Source organism: Poromitra crassiceps (assembly GCF_964638095.1).
Source record: "Poromitra crassiceps genome assembly, chromosome: 7".
NCBI classification, from domain to species: Eukaryota; Metazoa; Chordata; class Actinopteri; order Beryciformes; family Melamphaidae; genus Poromitra; species Poromitra crassiceps.
In genome coordinates this window covers 16,106,198-16,119,946 of record NC_139628.1, presented here as the reverse complement: position 1 = coordinate 16,119,946, position 13,749 = coordinate 16,106,198, and the positions used below count along the sequence as shown (strand labels likewise).

Genomic DNA, 13,749 nt, shown 5'->3' with positions numbered 1-13,749 from the left:
CGTCCAGAAACACTGTTCCTTTACAGAGTCAGATTTTCACAGAAAAATCCTCCTGCATTCAAGTAGCAACAGGTTCTATATACTGTTGTCCTTCCTTTATCTCAGTTATAACTCCAGATCCTGGAAGCTCTTCCTCTCTCAAAACCGTGACACCAACGAGGAAGAGGGAAAGGAAGAATCAAAACCGTGACACCAACGAGGAAGAGGGAAAGGAAGAATCGCAGAGTTGGAGTGGAGGTCCGATCCTCTTTATGCGTCGCTTTTGGAGAAAGGAAGGCCCAGTCCAGTCGTGAGCTTAATTTCCAGTGCGGTCAGTTTGTTGTCCTGGGAAGAAGAGAGAGGGATAACGATTAGCATGGAAAAACATACATATAGACAGAGAAAATAATCTTTATGAACTCTTAATTCTTCACCAGGTGGGCTCCAATTAAACAGGACATGATCATTCTGAGAACAAGGTAGGCTACATAGATGTCTGGTTGCTCTGGTTTTGCCCCTCGAGCTCCTGACTATTGGTTTGGTTATGGTATTGTGGTAATGGTACATTGGGGTGCAACCACATCTACATTCTGAACCAGAGTGGAAAAGATTACTGCATTTTTAGATTTGGTTCATTTAGGTTCCCACCAATCTTGGAACGGAAGCCCTGGTCTATCGGTCTGAGGACGACTAGCCTCTGGGAGGGGGGGGGGGGGGGCGACAGCTAATATTTCAGGGTTTCTGGTGTTGACAGCGGACTTCTGGGTCAAGACAACCTCTTCCATGTGCCGGTCATTGTTTACAGTCCAATCAGCAACTTGAGACGCGAGGATGGATTTGGCGTTGAGAGGTGCCGTCTCATAGCCTGGTAAACCAGCCCGTCACGTGAACTCACATTTCATTTGGTTCTACGTGACAGTCTGGCCCAACTCTTCACCCAGTCCTTAGCAGGGGCGGGAGCATGCGGGCATAGTTGCCTTGATAGTTGCCTTCAGCCAATCAGTGTTTGGATCCAGTCAAGCCCAAATCCACTCACCGAGAAACTCTGCGGTTGCGGCGATACTCCTGTACTTGTTTAATTGTTGTTATTGAGTCTATTTCTGCGAATAACTGCACTTTATGGCGGTTTAAACTAGACAAATGCTGACATTACTCCTTGAGACGATCAGGCAAGGAGGCGGCCATTATTGTTTTGTTAGTGCAGTGCTAGTGGCGTTCCTGATTGGCCAACTTGCGCCGTCAATCACAGCGCAGTCGCTGATTGGCTCTTCCGCTTTGCAGCTTCTGCTTAACACCCTCCCAGGCTTTGGGGCCAGACCGTCTCGCAAAACCAAATGAAGTGTGAGTTCACGTGACGGGCTGGTTTACCAGGCTAGCCGTCTCATTATGCAGATATCTGCTCATAAAGATTAGCCGAAATGCGATCTGAACAGTGATGTAATCTTACGCAGTAGTAATAATAATTAAGTACAGTACTTTAGTATTTTTCAGAGTATCTACTTTAGTAGATACTTCAGTATTTATCTACTACTTATTTATATTTTGTGTCAACTTTCACTATTACTCCACTACATTTCCCAAATACAGTAAAATGCATACTTTTACTCCACTACACGAATCTTAGTTACAAAGTAAAATCATAAGAAATTTGGTAGGCTATAGCCTGCAAGCAAGCAGGTTTGGTGAATCAGTGCTGCTAGTTTGCAAGTTCACACTCCATTCCAGTTGGTGGCTGTAATGCACCATAACATTGTTTGCCAACCGCTATAAAACTCAAGAAGAAGAAGATTTCCACTCAAGCCCAGGCATGCATTTTGCTTGCTTTCTCTCTCTTAAGTACAGAAACAATCAGCTACTTTAAGACTTTTACTCAAGTAATAAATTTGAATAGGTGACTTTGTCTTCCGTCTATTTCTGGTAAGATATCTGTACTTTTAATCAAATATGGCTTTCGAGTAGCCTACTTTATACATCTGGACCAGGGGTGTAGTCTACGTGCAACGCAGGTAGACGCAGTCTACACACTGCGAAATTACTCAGATTTGCGTTGGCGCACTGCGAAATGCGCTATGATACGTATCGTTTTCACTTACCATTCATAAAATTCACCCTGTGCGCTCTGTGTTACAAAGCGCAGACTTTTGGACCCTAGGGGCTTCCGTCGAGCCGACTCGAGCGTGACGTAGCTTACTACAGTCTATGTACCAAACAAAACAGTTGCTCAGGTGAGGAGATGCCGTATTCGATAGGTGCACAATGAAGCGAAAGCAAACGACTCAAACGACACTCTTTCAGTGTTTTCGTAGGCCTGCTTGCCCTGCTACTGCAGCAGCAGCTGTAGATGGCAATAACGTTACAGAAAGGAATCCTGAGGACGGTGATGAGGCAGCTGCTATCGCAACGTTACCTGATGATATCGTCATACCTGGTAAGTCGCACGTACGTTATAATATGAACGTTACTGTAACAGCAGCAGGGGATTGTTTGGTACATTGAATTATATCTAGAACAAGCACAATAACTAGCTAGGTTGATACATGGGGGGGGGGTGTACTGCTGCTGTGTGTGTGTGTGTGTGTGTGTGTGTGTGTGTGTGTGTGTGTGTGTGTGTGTGAGTGAGTGAGTGAATTTAAACAACAGAATGCAATGTTTTGATGCAGTGTATATCTCCTTGTTTCTTTTAGATAAGAACTCGACCTGGCCAGTCGTGTGGAATGAGAGTCAAGCGACGGAATTTAAAAACAGGCATCCTTGGTTGGAGTGGAGAAGCGGAAAGCTAGGTAATATCTGCCAACATGCTCAGCTGGTTTAAACAATAGAGTGGAGGACGTAGCTTCCGCATGCGTACCAAGGGATTCCATCCGCCATTTTATTTTCCATAGACATTCCTAAAATGTTTATAAAAATAGTTTTACTTGGTCGAACCGAGCAATTCAGCTATATTACAATCAGGAGAGGCCATATAACATTTCACTGGGACCAAAAAAACAACAGCAACAACGTAAAAAAAATGTTTTCTTTAAATCCGCGATTTTTTCAACGTTTTGGTCTGAGTAAAATTGGCTATTGTCTCTCCTGATTCTAAATATAGCTGAATCGCTCGTTTTGACCAGGTACGACTATTTTTATAAGCATTTTACGAAATGTCTATGGAAAATAAAATGGCCGGTGGAATCCCTTTGTCCGCATGCTGAAGCAGGGAGTGACGTTCACTTTGGCTCTCTATTGAAATGCATCAAGTTTCCTCCATGTTGTTTTGTAGCAGTGGTGGCAGGGGGTACTTTACAAACAAAGAAACAAAAAAAGAATTAGAGCTATTGAAAGAATTGAATTGACTTTATTTGCCACAATATGCAAGATTACATATGAGGAATTTGTCTTAGTGTTCAGTATTTGAACATTTTGTCTCATTTCATCTGCTTTTCATGCATTTTGTTAGCCATGGTGTGAAGATTGTAAACAGTTCATTAATAGATTTTGGCCTTGTTGAGCAGGTCTTATTACTAATAAAGGTCCAAATGTTAATTTATTTGTGTCTTTGTTTACTTCCAGGTTGTGCTATCTGCAGTGCTACAAAATCAACTGGTGTCCTCACAGAAGAAAGAGTGTCCATGTCTGAGGAGTGGATGTCCTTTAAGATCCAGTCCTCAGGTGCAAGCAGATCAGCAGCTCTGGCATCCTTGAGGAACAAGATTCACCGCCATGAGGCATCCAGGGCACACGAAATAGCTAAGGAGCTCACTGAAAAGGGTGCACAGGATTCACTTGGACATATAGTGAGAGCTGTGTCAGATACTGTGTTAGCTGAGACTGATTATGTATTCAGAACAGCATACTATCTTGCTAAGATGAACCGACCTTTCACTGACCATGACGATCTCATAAAGCTTCAGACAACAAATGGTCTCGACATGGGCACTAGTCTGCACTCAAGGTACAGTTCCACAAAAATTGTGGAACACATAGCAAAAGAGATGCAGGGAACAATTGCTCACAACATTGTCTCTTCATCATGCAAATTGTCTGTCCTCATTGACGAGGCTACATCTCTCAGCCACAAATCTGCCATGATCGTCAATGTGAAAGCCTCTATAGATGGAGCTACTCCTGAATTTTTATTTCTGGAGCTAGTTGAGCTGGAAAGCCAAAGGGCAGAGGGTATAGAGGAAGCTCTGTTGAACTGTTTGGACACTGCAGGCTTCAGTGAAGAGTATCTTCAAAAGAACTGGGTCTCATTTGTTTCTGATGGTGCCAGTGTCATGCTAGGCAAGCATTCTGGTGTGGCAACCAGGCTGACTGCAAGGTACCCTAACCTGTTCACCTGGCACTGCATGAACCACCGTTTGGAATTGGCTGTATCTGATGCTGTGGATGAGGTTCAGGCAGTCAACCACTTCAAGGCGTTCATGGAGAAGATCCACAATCTCTACAGTCAATCCACTAAGAACTCCCGAGAACTTAAGGAGGCAGCACGAGAAGTGCGCTCACAAGTCCTGAAAATTGGCAGAGTTTTGAGTACGCGATGGGTGGCCAGCAGCTTCCGTTCTGTCCAGGCTGTGTGGAGGTCATATGAAGCACTCAACAGACACTTTGAAAATGCTGCGGGAGACCAAACAAGAAACAGCAAAGAGAGGCAAACTTACAGAGGCCTGGCACGTTGCATGCAAAGCAAGGAATTTCTTTGTGACCTCGGACTGATGTACGATGCACTGTCTGAACTCTCAAACCTATCTGAGAAACTCCAGGCCCATTCGATCACACTTTTGAAAGCAGACCAGTTGCTGAAGCGCACCATCAGAGTCCTGGCATCATTTAAAGACTCTCCAGGAGAGAAATCAGTGGAGGCTTTGCAAGCACAGGCTTTGGGATGTTTTGGATCAGTTCACCTGGAGTCAAATGCAAAACTCACACCAATCAATAGTAGGCAGTTCCTTCAGAGTCTGATCAACAACATGGAGAAGCGCCTCTCATTTGAAGGTGACACGCTTCTTGATCTCAGCGTTCTGGACACCACCAACTGGCCATCATCACCTGGCATACGGCATGGTGAGGCACAAGTGAAACGACTGTGCAGGCGGTTCCAGCTTTGTGAACAGCAAGCAGTTAATGGTATGAGAGATTTCCTTGAGGACCCGGACAGTGAGCCTGAAAGCCTAAAACCACTCATACGATGCATGCAGACCATCCCTTGTAGCACTGCTGAGTGTGAAAGGGGTTTTAGTCTGATGAACATTATATGCACAGACATGAGATCTACACTGTTGTTGTCCAATGTAAGCAATTTGATGATGATCAGCATAAATGGGCCCCCTATAGATGTTTTTCAGGCAAGGAAGTATGTCACAACATGGTTGAGAAGCCATCGCTCTGCCACACAAGCAAGGAGAAAAATCACACATCGGGAGCCTGAGAAAATCCCAGGCGTGTGGAAATGGCTTTAACCGTTCTTTCTGGAATGCGAGTTTAACAATTGCTATGCTATGCTATAGTCAGCATACAATAATGATTGTTATGAATGGGATCCTGAAAAATAGACTTTTGATGTCAAAAATTGTGAACAACTAACAGGGTTCCCATTGGTCCTTGAAATCCTTGAAAGTTTGTTAATTTGAAAAAAAATCAAGGCCTTAAAATTTTGTGAAAATACACATGGGTCATTGAAAGTAGGCTACTTGAGTTTAGGGCAGCATATCTCCACAGCATATTTTTTGCTGTTCTGTGTTAAAGAAGGCGAGACCATGATCACATAGTCTAGACTTTTGTGATTTTTTTTTTTGCAAACATTATTATACGGGTACACTGAATACCCAGGGATGTGATCTAAAATAAGAAAGTAATTTTTGATGTCAGCTCGACTTTAAACGGGAGCTACAGTGTTTTTTTTCTATTGCGGTCTTCATTGGGTCCGGCACCTGCCTTTGATTTCTTTTTGGGATGTGCGTTTCTCCACTGTTTTTAATAGTTGTGTTAACAGTAAAATTACTACCTCTGTGCTTTGATAAGCTTGTTCAAAATAAAGTGTTTAAATTCAACCTTTTTTCTCATGGTCTTTATTAAAAATAGGGTAATGTTCTGAAGCTGTTCTGCACACACACACACACACACACCAGATAATTAACATTGTGGTTTGTTTTGACTGTGTGTGGGGGGGGAGTTGGGCGGAGTTGATGCATTTTGCTTCAAAAAATACTGCATGTGATGTGTTCATTGATTGACTGAATTTAATTAATTAATTTCTGCTCTGCAAATAGTTTACTCTTGTGATCAAAAACACTGATCCAAAGCTCAGTTCTGAAGCTATTCTGTAAATTTGGGGAGAGACAGCAACAACACAAAACAGGTCGAATATCCGCCCACGTCCGGCCGAAACCACGCCCACTTCCGGTTAGACCACGGACCCACATTTGATCAAACGTTGTCCCCATCTGTTACAGCCCGTTCACACCATACGCCGAAGCAACGCTCAACCTAAGCTCAACCTACGCTGAACCCACAAGTTTAATTTCATTTAGTTTCATTGTTAAAGGTCCCATTCCGTGCAAAAGCTGTTTTTACTTCTAAATGCATATATGCTGTTGTCATCCCTCCCTGTATGAGTGCTCAGAACCTCAGAACTGCCAGAGTTGGATTTGTCCCTATCCAGCTCTCTCCTGCGGTCTCCTTCAAGCCACGCCCCTTACACTCTGTTCCCACAGAGGGATAGGTGTTACGCATAGATTGTATAATAGAACTGGATAATGTCAGCGTGACGTCACCCATTGGGTTTTGATAGCAGAAAATGAGGCTTGAATCTCCCGCTTCCTGCTCATCGTTGATTGGTTGAATGGATTAACTTTACACGGAAGTACGGGGAGAGAGGGCTGTTAAACACTAGTAGAAGAAGAAGAAGGAGGAGGGGGCGGCTGCCCCTAGCGGCTGCCGGGGGAGTTTCCGAATTTGTCTCACAGGCTTGAACGACTGCCATCTTGTTGTTCGCTTCTGTTTGCTAGCTTGCTCGCTGGCTGGCTGGTTGCAGTGGTGAAATGGTCCAGGACAACAAATATAATAACTTTTAGTCCGAAGGTATGGGCGAGTAGGAGTCCAGCCAGCCGACCACCGTCTTGTCCGGGGCCTGGCCAAGAGACCATGGTGTGGTGTGATCCTGGTGCATTGTGCCTGGTGTGAGTCTCCAGCCTGCTAGCTGCTGCTAAGCCTCCACAAGGTAAACTGCTATTATACTTATCTCTGGGCAAACTCTAAAATTTATAACTGAGGTGGATTTGGTCGCGCACTTGGTGCTCTGCTATGTTGGACTCGTTGGACTGTTTGAGTGATGCTCATGTTTGTAAGCTAACGCTAGCTCGATTAGCATCGTGTGCTAACGTGTGAGCACCGTTATAGCCTACTTTAACTGAAATTTGGTGGCGTTATGTTATAGCAATTAATATAACACGGTGTCGTTTGTTTCTTCAAGGGATGGCCGTCGGAGTACCATGGTGGAGCAGGAACAGCACAACAGAACAGAGGCACATTGTCCCTTGGTCAAATTATTTGTGAAAATGAATGCTACGTTTTGATTCCCATGTGCATATTACTGTGAGAATATTGCTGATCATCAGTTGTTCAACCTAAGATATTGCAATAACATAAGCTAAATGCTGACAGATTTGAGACTTTTGATATATTTACTTTGAACCATTTGGTATGTATCTGCCAGTGTGTTTTTGTCAATAAACATTGCCAACAAAGAACCTTGTTGTGTAGGCTATGTGCTAATTAAATCATGTACCCGAATGTACCGCAAATCTCATAGAACAAGCCCATTATAGTTGTCTGGTCAGAGCAGGCAGGTTGTTAATAAGATGTGATATAAAGATATTTGATGTCGAGTGAACCAGCTTCGACCAAATGACCAGGAAGAAGAATGAAGATGGAGAACCAACCGACTGCTTAAAATCAACGAATGATTTATATTTATTGAAATATGGTTAGCTGTAACAATTCGACATAAACAAAGGCTACACCATGCAACATATATTTTGATATCATTCAAACTTAAAGAATGGTTAATTTTCCACCATGGTAGGCTGTACTGCTGTGAAATGGTTACCTATATTTGTATCAAGTGTTGCTTGGTAGATTATCTATATATGCCTAATTTACCAGTAGACATATTAGTGCAAGACCTTAGGCTATGTTGAGTTCTATCGATCTGATAAAGTATGTTTTAAAATAAGGATAACAAATTGCTGAGCTTGGCGGATGCCTCAAGACAAGTATGTATCATTTTTAAATGTCCAATACCATACAGAAAAGCAAATTGAACAAACGACCAACAGCATTCATGTCTGCAAAAACTTGTGATGTTATGTCACGTTGACATATAACCTTATGACGCTTACTGTATAACATGGACAGACCATTTAACGTTAGGCTACTTTACATACCGTTAGATAACGTTAAATGGTCCGCCATGTTATGAGCGTCACGTTACATGTATGCCATCTATACAGTTACGTGTGTCTACTAACATTATTAAAATATCATAAAGTAGCGCTATTTTCTGATAATTTGCTAAAGTATGACTTGCTATCTGCTAGCCATACTAGCCTTGTTTTGCTAGGTTTTCTTATTCGTGTACTTTCCGCAGACTAGATGCCTTTGCGGCACATTGCTGCCTCTAACGGGCGGAAGTATTACTGTTTCCCAATATCCAAAGTATATCGCCTATTTTCCTCGGAATGGGGCTATAATTAAAAAAACTGGGGCCTTGAGAGCATGAAAAATACTTGAAATTGTTTTTTCAGACCATAAACTCATTTGTAAAGTGTTTATTTAAGACAGAGACCGAGAGAGAAGTTGGCTCGTTTCACATAGAGTTGAATGGACGTTCAGGGATGATGTTACACAAGCTGCGCCCCCCACTGGCCATTTGAGAGTATGGCAACTTCCGCATTGGCCTCAAAAAGAGACTGGCTGTAATGGGGACTGGTGTTACGTCACAACGCGCCTTTAGCATACTGCGCGCTATCTCTCTCACACAAGCTACCTGCGCCATTTTGTCTATTGTTTGCCATAGCAAGCTGTTTCAGCACGAGATTCATCATGACCTGTTGGTCTGTGCTAACCATTTCAGCCCAGAATGTTTCAACAATCTGGGGCAGTACAATCAAGGTTTAGCCACAAAATTAACACTTCTAGCTGGAGCGACGCCAACTGTACATGATCCAGCAACTGCGGAGGTGCATTCGGTAAGTCTAGGCATTTTGAGATGTCCTGTTTAGCGTAGCAACCGTTAAGTTAGCGATAGCTCGTTGCTAACGTTAGTTGTGGATACAACCTAGCGTGCTGGTCCACGGACGCTAATCTGATTGGCTCTCCCCCAGCGGCCAATGGGAACTGTTAGTTCTGAATATATTATAGAAACAGACCATTCCTGGGAAGCGACGAGATGAGGAAGTGAGAACTCCGTCAGAAAACGAACGGGGTTGCTATATTTTCGACAAATTAATCCAGAATCATGTTTTATGGACCAGAGACACGCGTTTTTAAGAGGTTACAGCTGCACGAATTGGGTGAAGCCGTTCACACCACCCGCGCACGTGCCTTGCTCAAGGCACGCTCAAGGCACGCTCAAGCGCTTGTTCAGGATTCAGTCCTATTTTCCAAGAGTGAGGCGTGAAGCTGCCAGGCATGAAATCAATGGGAGTTGTGGGCGGGTTCAATTGGCACGCCGAGCGAGGCGATGAGGAAAAGAGAAGGCTTCTTGTGTGACCGGTTAAGCGGTCAGCTCAGCTTGAGCCTGCCTCAAGATTCAGTTTTGCTTATGTTAAGTGCCAGGTGTGAACAAAGGCTTAGATATGAAAGTATTTAAAGCTATTTAAAAAAATGGCCGCGGAGATGATAACGTAGCTTGTGGGCAGCTTATGTTAGTTTAGGTGTTATTTAGTGGATCTATGTCTTTTTCTTTTTGTCCCATCTTTACAGGGCTCTCTCAACCTGCGGAGGGTTTCTGCCAGAACCTCCACACACCCACCCGACAGTCCCGATCCAGGGTCGGGATGCGCCTGCCTGAAGCTACACCAAAGAAGCTACAGTATCAGGTGAGAGGCTAATTCAATATACCTGCCTTGTTTGCTATATTGTTTCCGTTGCTCATGGTAACCGATCATAATGCCAGTCAACCGCTAGACACGATAATAGACGAGCCAGAATTATATAGTGAGAATATGACTAAGCCGATCATGTAACACCATCTGATACGGTTTTAGCTTTTAGATGTTTTATTACAGAAAGTTTATGAAACCCATGACAAAAATAGGCATAGCCTACATTCTGTCATTGTGTTACTTATGGATGGAATTATAGTGAAGATAAATGATCCCCCTTTTGCTGGGGACCCCTGCAAGGACCCAAGGGGGTCCCCGGACCCCGCTTTGAGAACCACTGAAATAGATGATAAACCAGACTATGCTAAGCGTGATTGACAGGTCGCCTGTCCAGTGATTGCGCAGCTCGCTCATCATGGACCAATAGGAGGTGGCGCTGCGGCTCTGTGGGAAACCCCTGGTTTCACGCTACCACACACTCACAGACACACACAAACACACACAGACACGTGCGTGCACGCACGTGCGTCCACGCACGTGCGTCCGCACGTGCGCAGATACATACACACACACACACACACACACACACACACACACACATCCCCAGCCTGTCTTACAGACTACAGGAATGCTCATATGTTCCTACCAGATGGTGTATCATATCACCACACCCCTAATTAACTCCCAGATACACTCCACATCTAGACACCTGTTCAACATGACCCACCCGGGTTAGATGGTACGCTCGACAGACAGGAGGGGTGTGTGTGTGTGTGTGTGTGTGTGTGTGTGTGTGTGTGTGTGTGTGTGTGTGTGCGTGCGTGTGCGTGTGCATGCACGTGCGTGCGTGCGTGCGTGCATGCACGTGTTCTTGTATTACTAGTGTCCTGAGTGTAACAGTAAGAAACAATGAAACCTTTTTAAGAGCAATAATGTAGGTCACAGGGCTGTTTTCAGAGTGATGGAGAGAGAGAGAGAGAGAGAGAGAGAGAGAGAGAGAGAGAGAGAGAGAGAGAGAGAGAGAGGCAGTGGTTTCCATGGTAACAGACTGGAGGGGAGGGGTGCAATCCACTAAGAAAACACAATGTGAGGCATTTAATCCAAACCTCCTAAATTTAGTCGTGCTCACGCTGCGCCACACTTGAAATAATCACACCTCCCCTCCCCCCACATGATGTGACTCAGATCTGAAATCATCACACTGCGGCATGTCCCAGTTCAGAAGCCCCCCCCAACACACACACACACACACACACACACACACACACACACACACACAGACCTGAAATCATCACACATGCGGCTAAGTGTCCCAGTTCTGAATTTTTTTAAACGCCGTAATGTACATGCCAGGTCGCTAGGTGGCAGTGTGATGGTCAAGTTGCTCGTCGCTCCCCAACTTGGAGAGTGCCGGGTCAGCCTATAGACAAGTTTCCTGGGCACTTCCGGTTTGCTTCCGGACTAACGTTAGGTTACATCCTCTCCTCTCTCACAGTCAGTCAGACTAACGTTAGGTTACTGTCCTCTCCTCTGTCACAGTCAGTCAGACTAACGTTAGGTTACAGTCCTCTCCTCTGTCACAGTCAGCCAGACTAACGTTAGGTTACAGTCCTCTCCTCTGTCACAGTCAGCCAGACTAACGTTAGGTGTCTCTCCATTCAAAAACAACACAGTTTGCCTTGATCACTGCAAAACATGACATGCCGTGTGTAGCCTCCACACAATGGGGCTACACACGGTAAATCATGGTAAATACGCAGCACAATACCCGCCGTGGTAAACAGAAGAAGACTGGGATATTAACTTTAAGGCGACTCGCTTCTAGACTTGAATGAAATTGTATTCACTTACTATCTGCTCCGTGGATTACCATTTTACAATTTCAGAGCCAAAATTGTAACATAGCAACGTCTACGGCTATGACGTAGGCCTAATCGCGTGTGTCGCGTGTGCAGGCACGTCAGAGTTCCTGAAATGAGCCGTGTCAAAGCGATTACATGGAGCGCGCAGCGGGGAGCGTCACCAATAATTTCACTCTGGAGGGTGGTTTCAAAATGTGTCGTTTCCTGCGTACTGTCAAACACGGAAGTGTTGCAGTCATCCAAAACAAAATCAGATAGGCCTATATGATCTGATAGGCCTACATGTACATGCAGGAATTCAGCATTCAGCATAAAGGCCTCCAGTGTGAACGTATTCTCGGCTCTCAGACAAGTGGAGACCGCCTACCAGTCGTCTGGGAACATAGTAGTTTTGAACTCCAACCAGTTTAAAAATGAAAGCTGGGAGAAAGTTCCCAGGCTCTAATTGAGCAAAGCAGCCAGAGACTGAGAACTGATGGGCTGTTCCATTCGTACTGGGAACTGGGGATTTCACAGTTCAAAGGTCAGGAAGGCCCCCTGTCCTTAGATTTCTTCCGCCGATCTCGATGGAGCCTCACCAGGCCCGACCTCAAAATCCAAGATGGCAGCAGCTCTGCACTTCAACAGTATGTGAAAGTTGTAGTAAATACTGTTTATTAGCAATGCTGTCTTATTTGCAATGGGTGTGGGATTTGCTCTTCGCCTCTTCCTCAGGGTCCAAGTTTTGTTTTCTTAAAAAAAAAATCACGTATAGATGTTTAGCACTCTTTCTCTAAATCACACGTGGGCAAAATGCAACCCCAGGGCCGGACCTGGCCCCTGGACCATCTCAATCCGGCCCCCAAGGTCCTCAAAGAAAAACAAAACAACCCCCAAAAACTCAATAAAAGGCAGAATTATGTTAATAAATCTCACCTGCTACAGCCACTGGATTTGTATCACTATTATATCTGGAGATTAACAAGAAAATACCAATAACAGCGGGAGAGAGGGTTAAAAATAGGGAGACTCCCATGAAAATCAGGCATGTTGGAAGGGGGTGTCCAATGTGTGGCCCTTTGCTTACTTGATGTACGGTAAGTCAGTATGGCCCTCTGGAGAAAAAGAATTGCCGACCCCTGCTCTAAAGCGTTGTCATAAATCTGACTGCACCTGAAGGCACCATTCAACACAGCCAATAGGCAGCCCTAATACTGCAGGGTCACCCGCACCGGTGTTGACGTCACACCAGAAGACCATAGCGGACTCAGACTATATTGCTGCGTTCAATTGGCCTCGTGTTCACCGTGAACACGACATAAATCCCTGTACGTTTTCACAAAATGGCGGACGCATTGGACAATTAAATATATTGACATTTTAGCTGTAGCCTATAGAGCTTTTCATAGTCATTTTATAATATGTCTGAGGAACATGTTGATATTCTCAACAGTCTCATCTTCTTTCCCTCTGTCATTATGCCTTTGCATTTCCTGCATATTAACCTCGCTAGCTAGTGTGTGTGGTTGCTACATTGTTAGCCCCGGTGGCTTCTAGTCAACTGCGCATGTTCATGACATGACCACTTGAATGACAAGCATATCGTGTACACGACTTCCGCTCTCGTATTCACAGTAACCACGAGGCCAATTGAACGCAGCATATGTTCGCTGGCTAACTGAGGTAACTGTCGCATTATTATCATTATCAACAATTGTGGGTTGCTTTCTAATTTCCCCATCATTGGGGCGTGACTGGCATCTTTGACACATAATCTAGTCTTTTAATAATAACGGTAATCTTGATGATTCATGATGATTCACGATGATTCAGTTTGTTGC

General features: G+C 44.4%; 1 protein-coding gene across 1 annotated transcript; it reads left to right on the top strand.

Moving 5' to 3' along the window:
* Window positions 1-3,590: 3,590 nt before the first annotated feature.
* Window positions 3,591-5,729, top strand: LOC310779440 (E3 SUMO-protein ligase KIAA1586-like; the record flags this gene model as incomplete). The annotated part of the gene is made up of 2 exons (XM_083639973.1): window positions 3,591-5,118; window positions 5,707-5,729. The coding sequence occupies 2 exons, from the start codon at window positions 3,591-3,593 to the stop codon at window positions 5,727-5,729; spliced, it is 1,551 nt and encodes a 516-aa protein (XP_083496099.1).
* Between the last annotated feature and the right edge of the window lie 8,020 nt (window positions 5,730-13,749).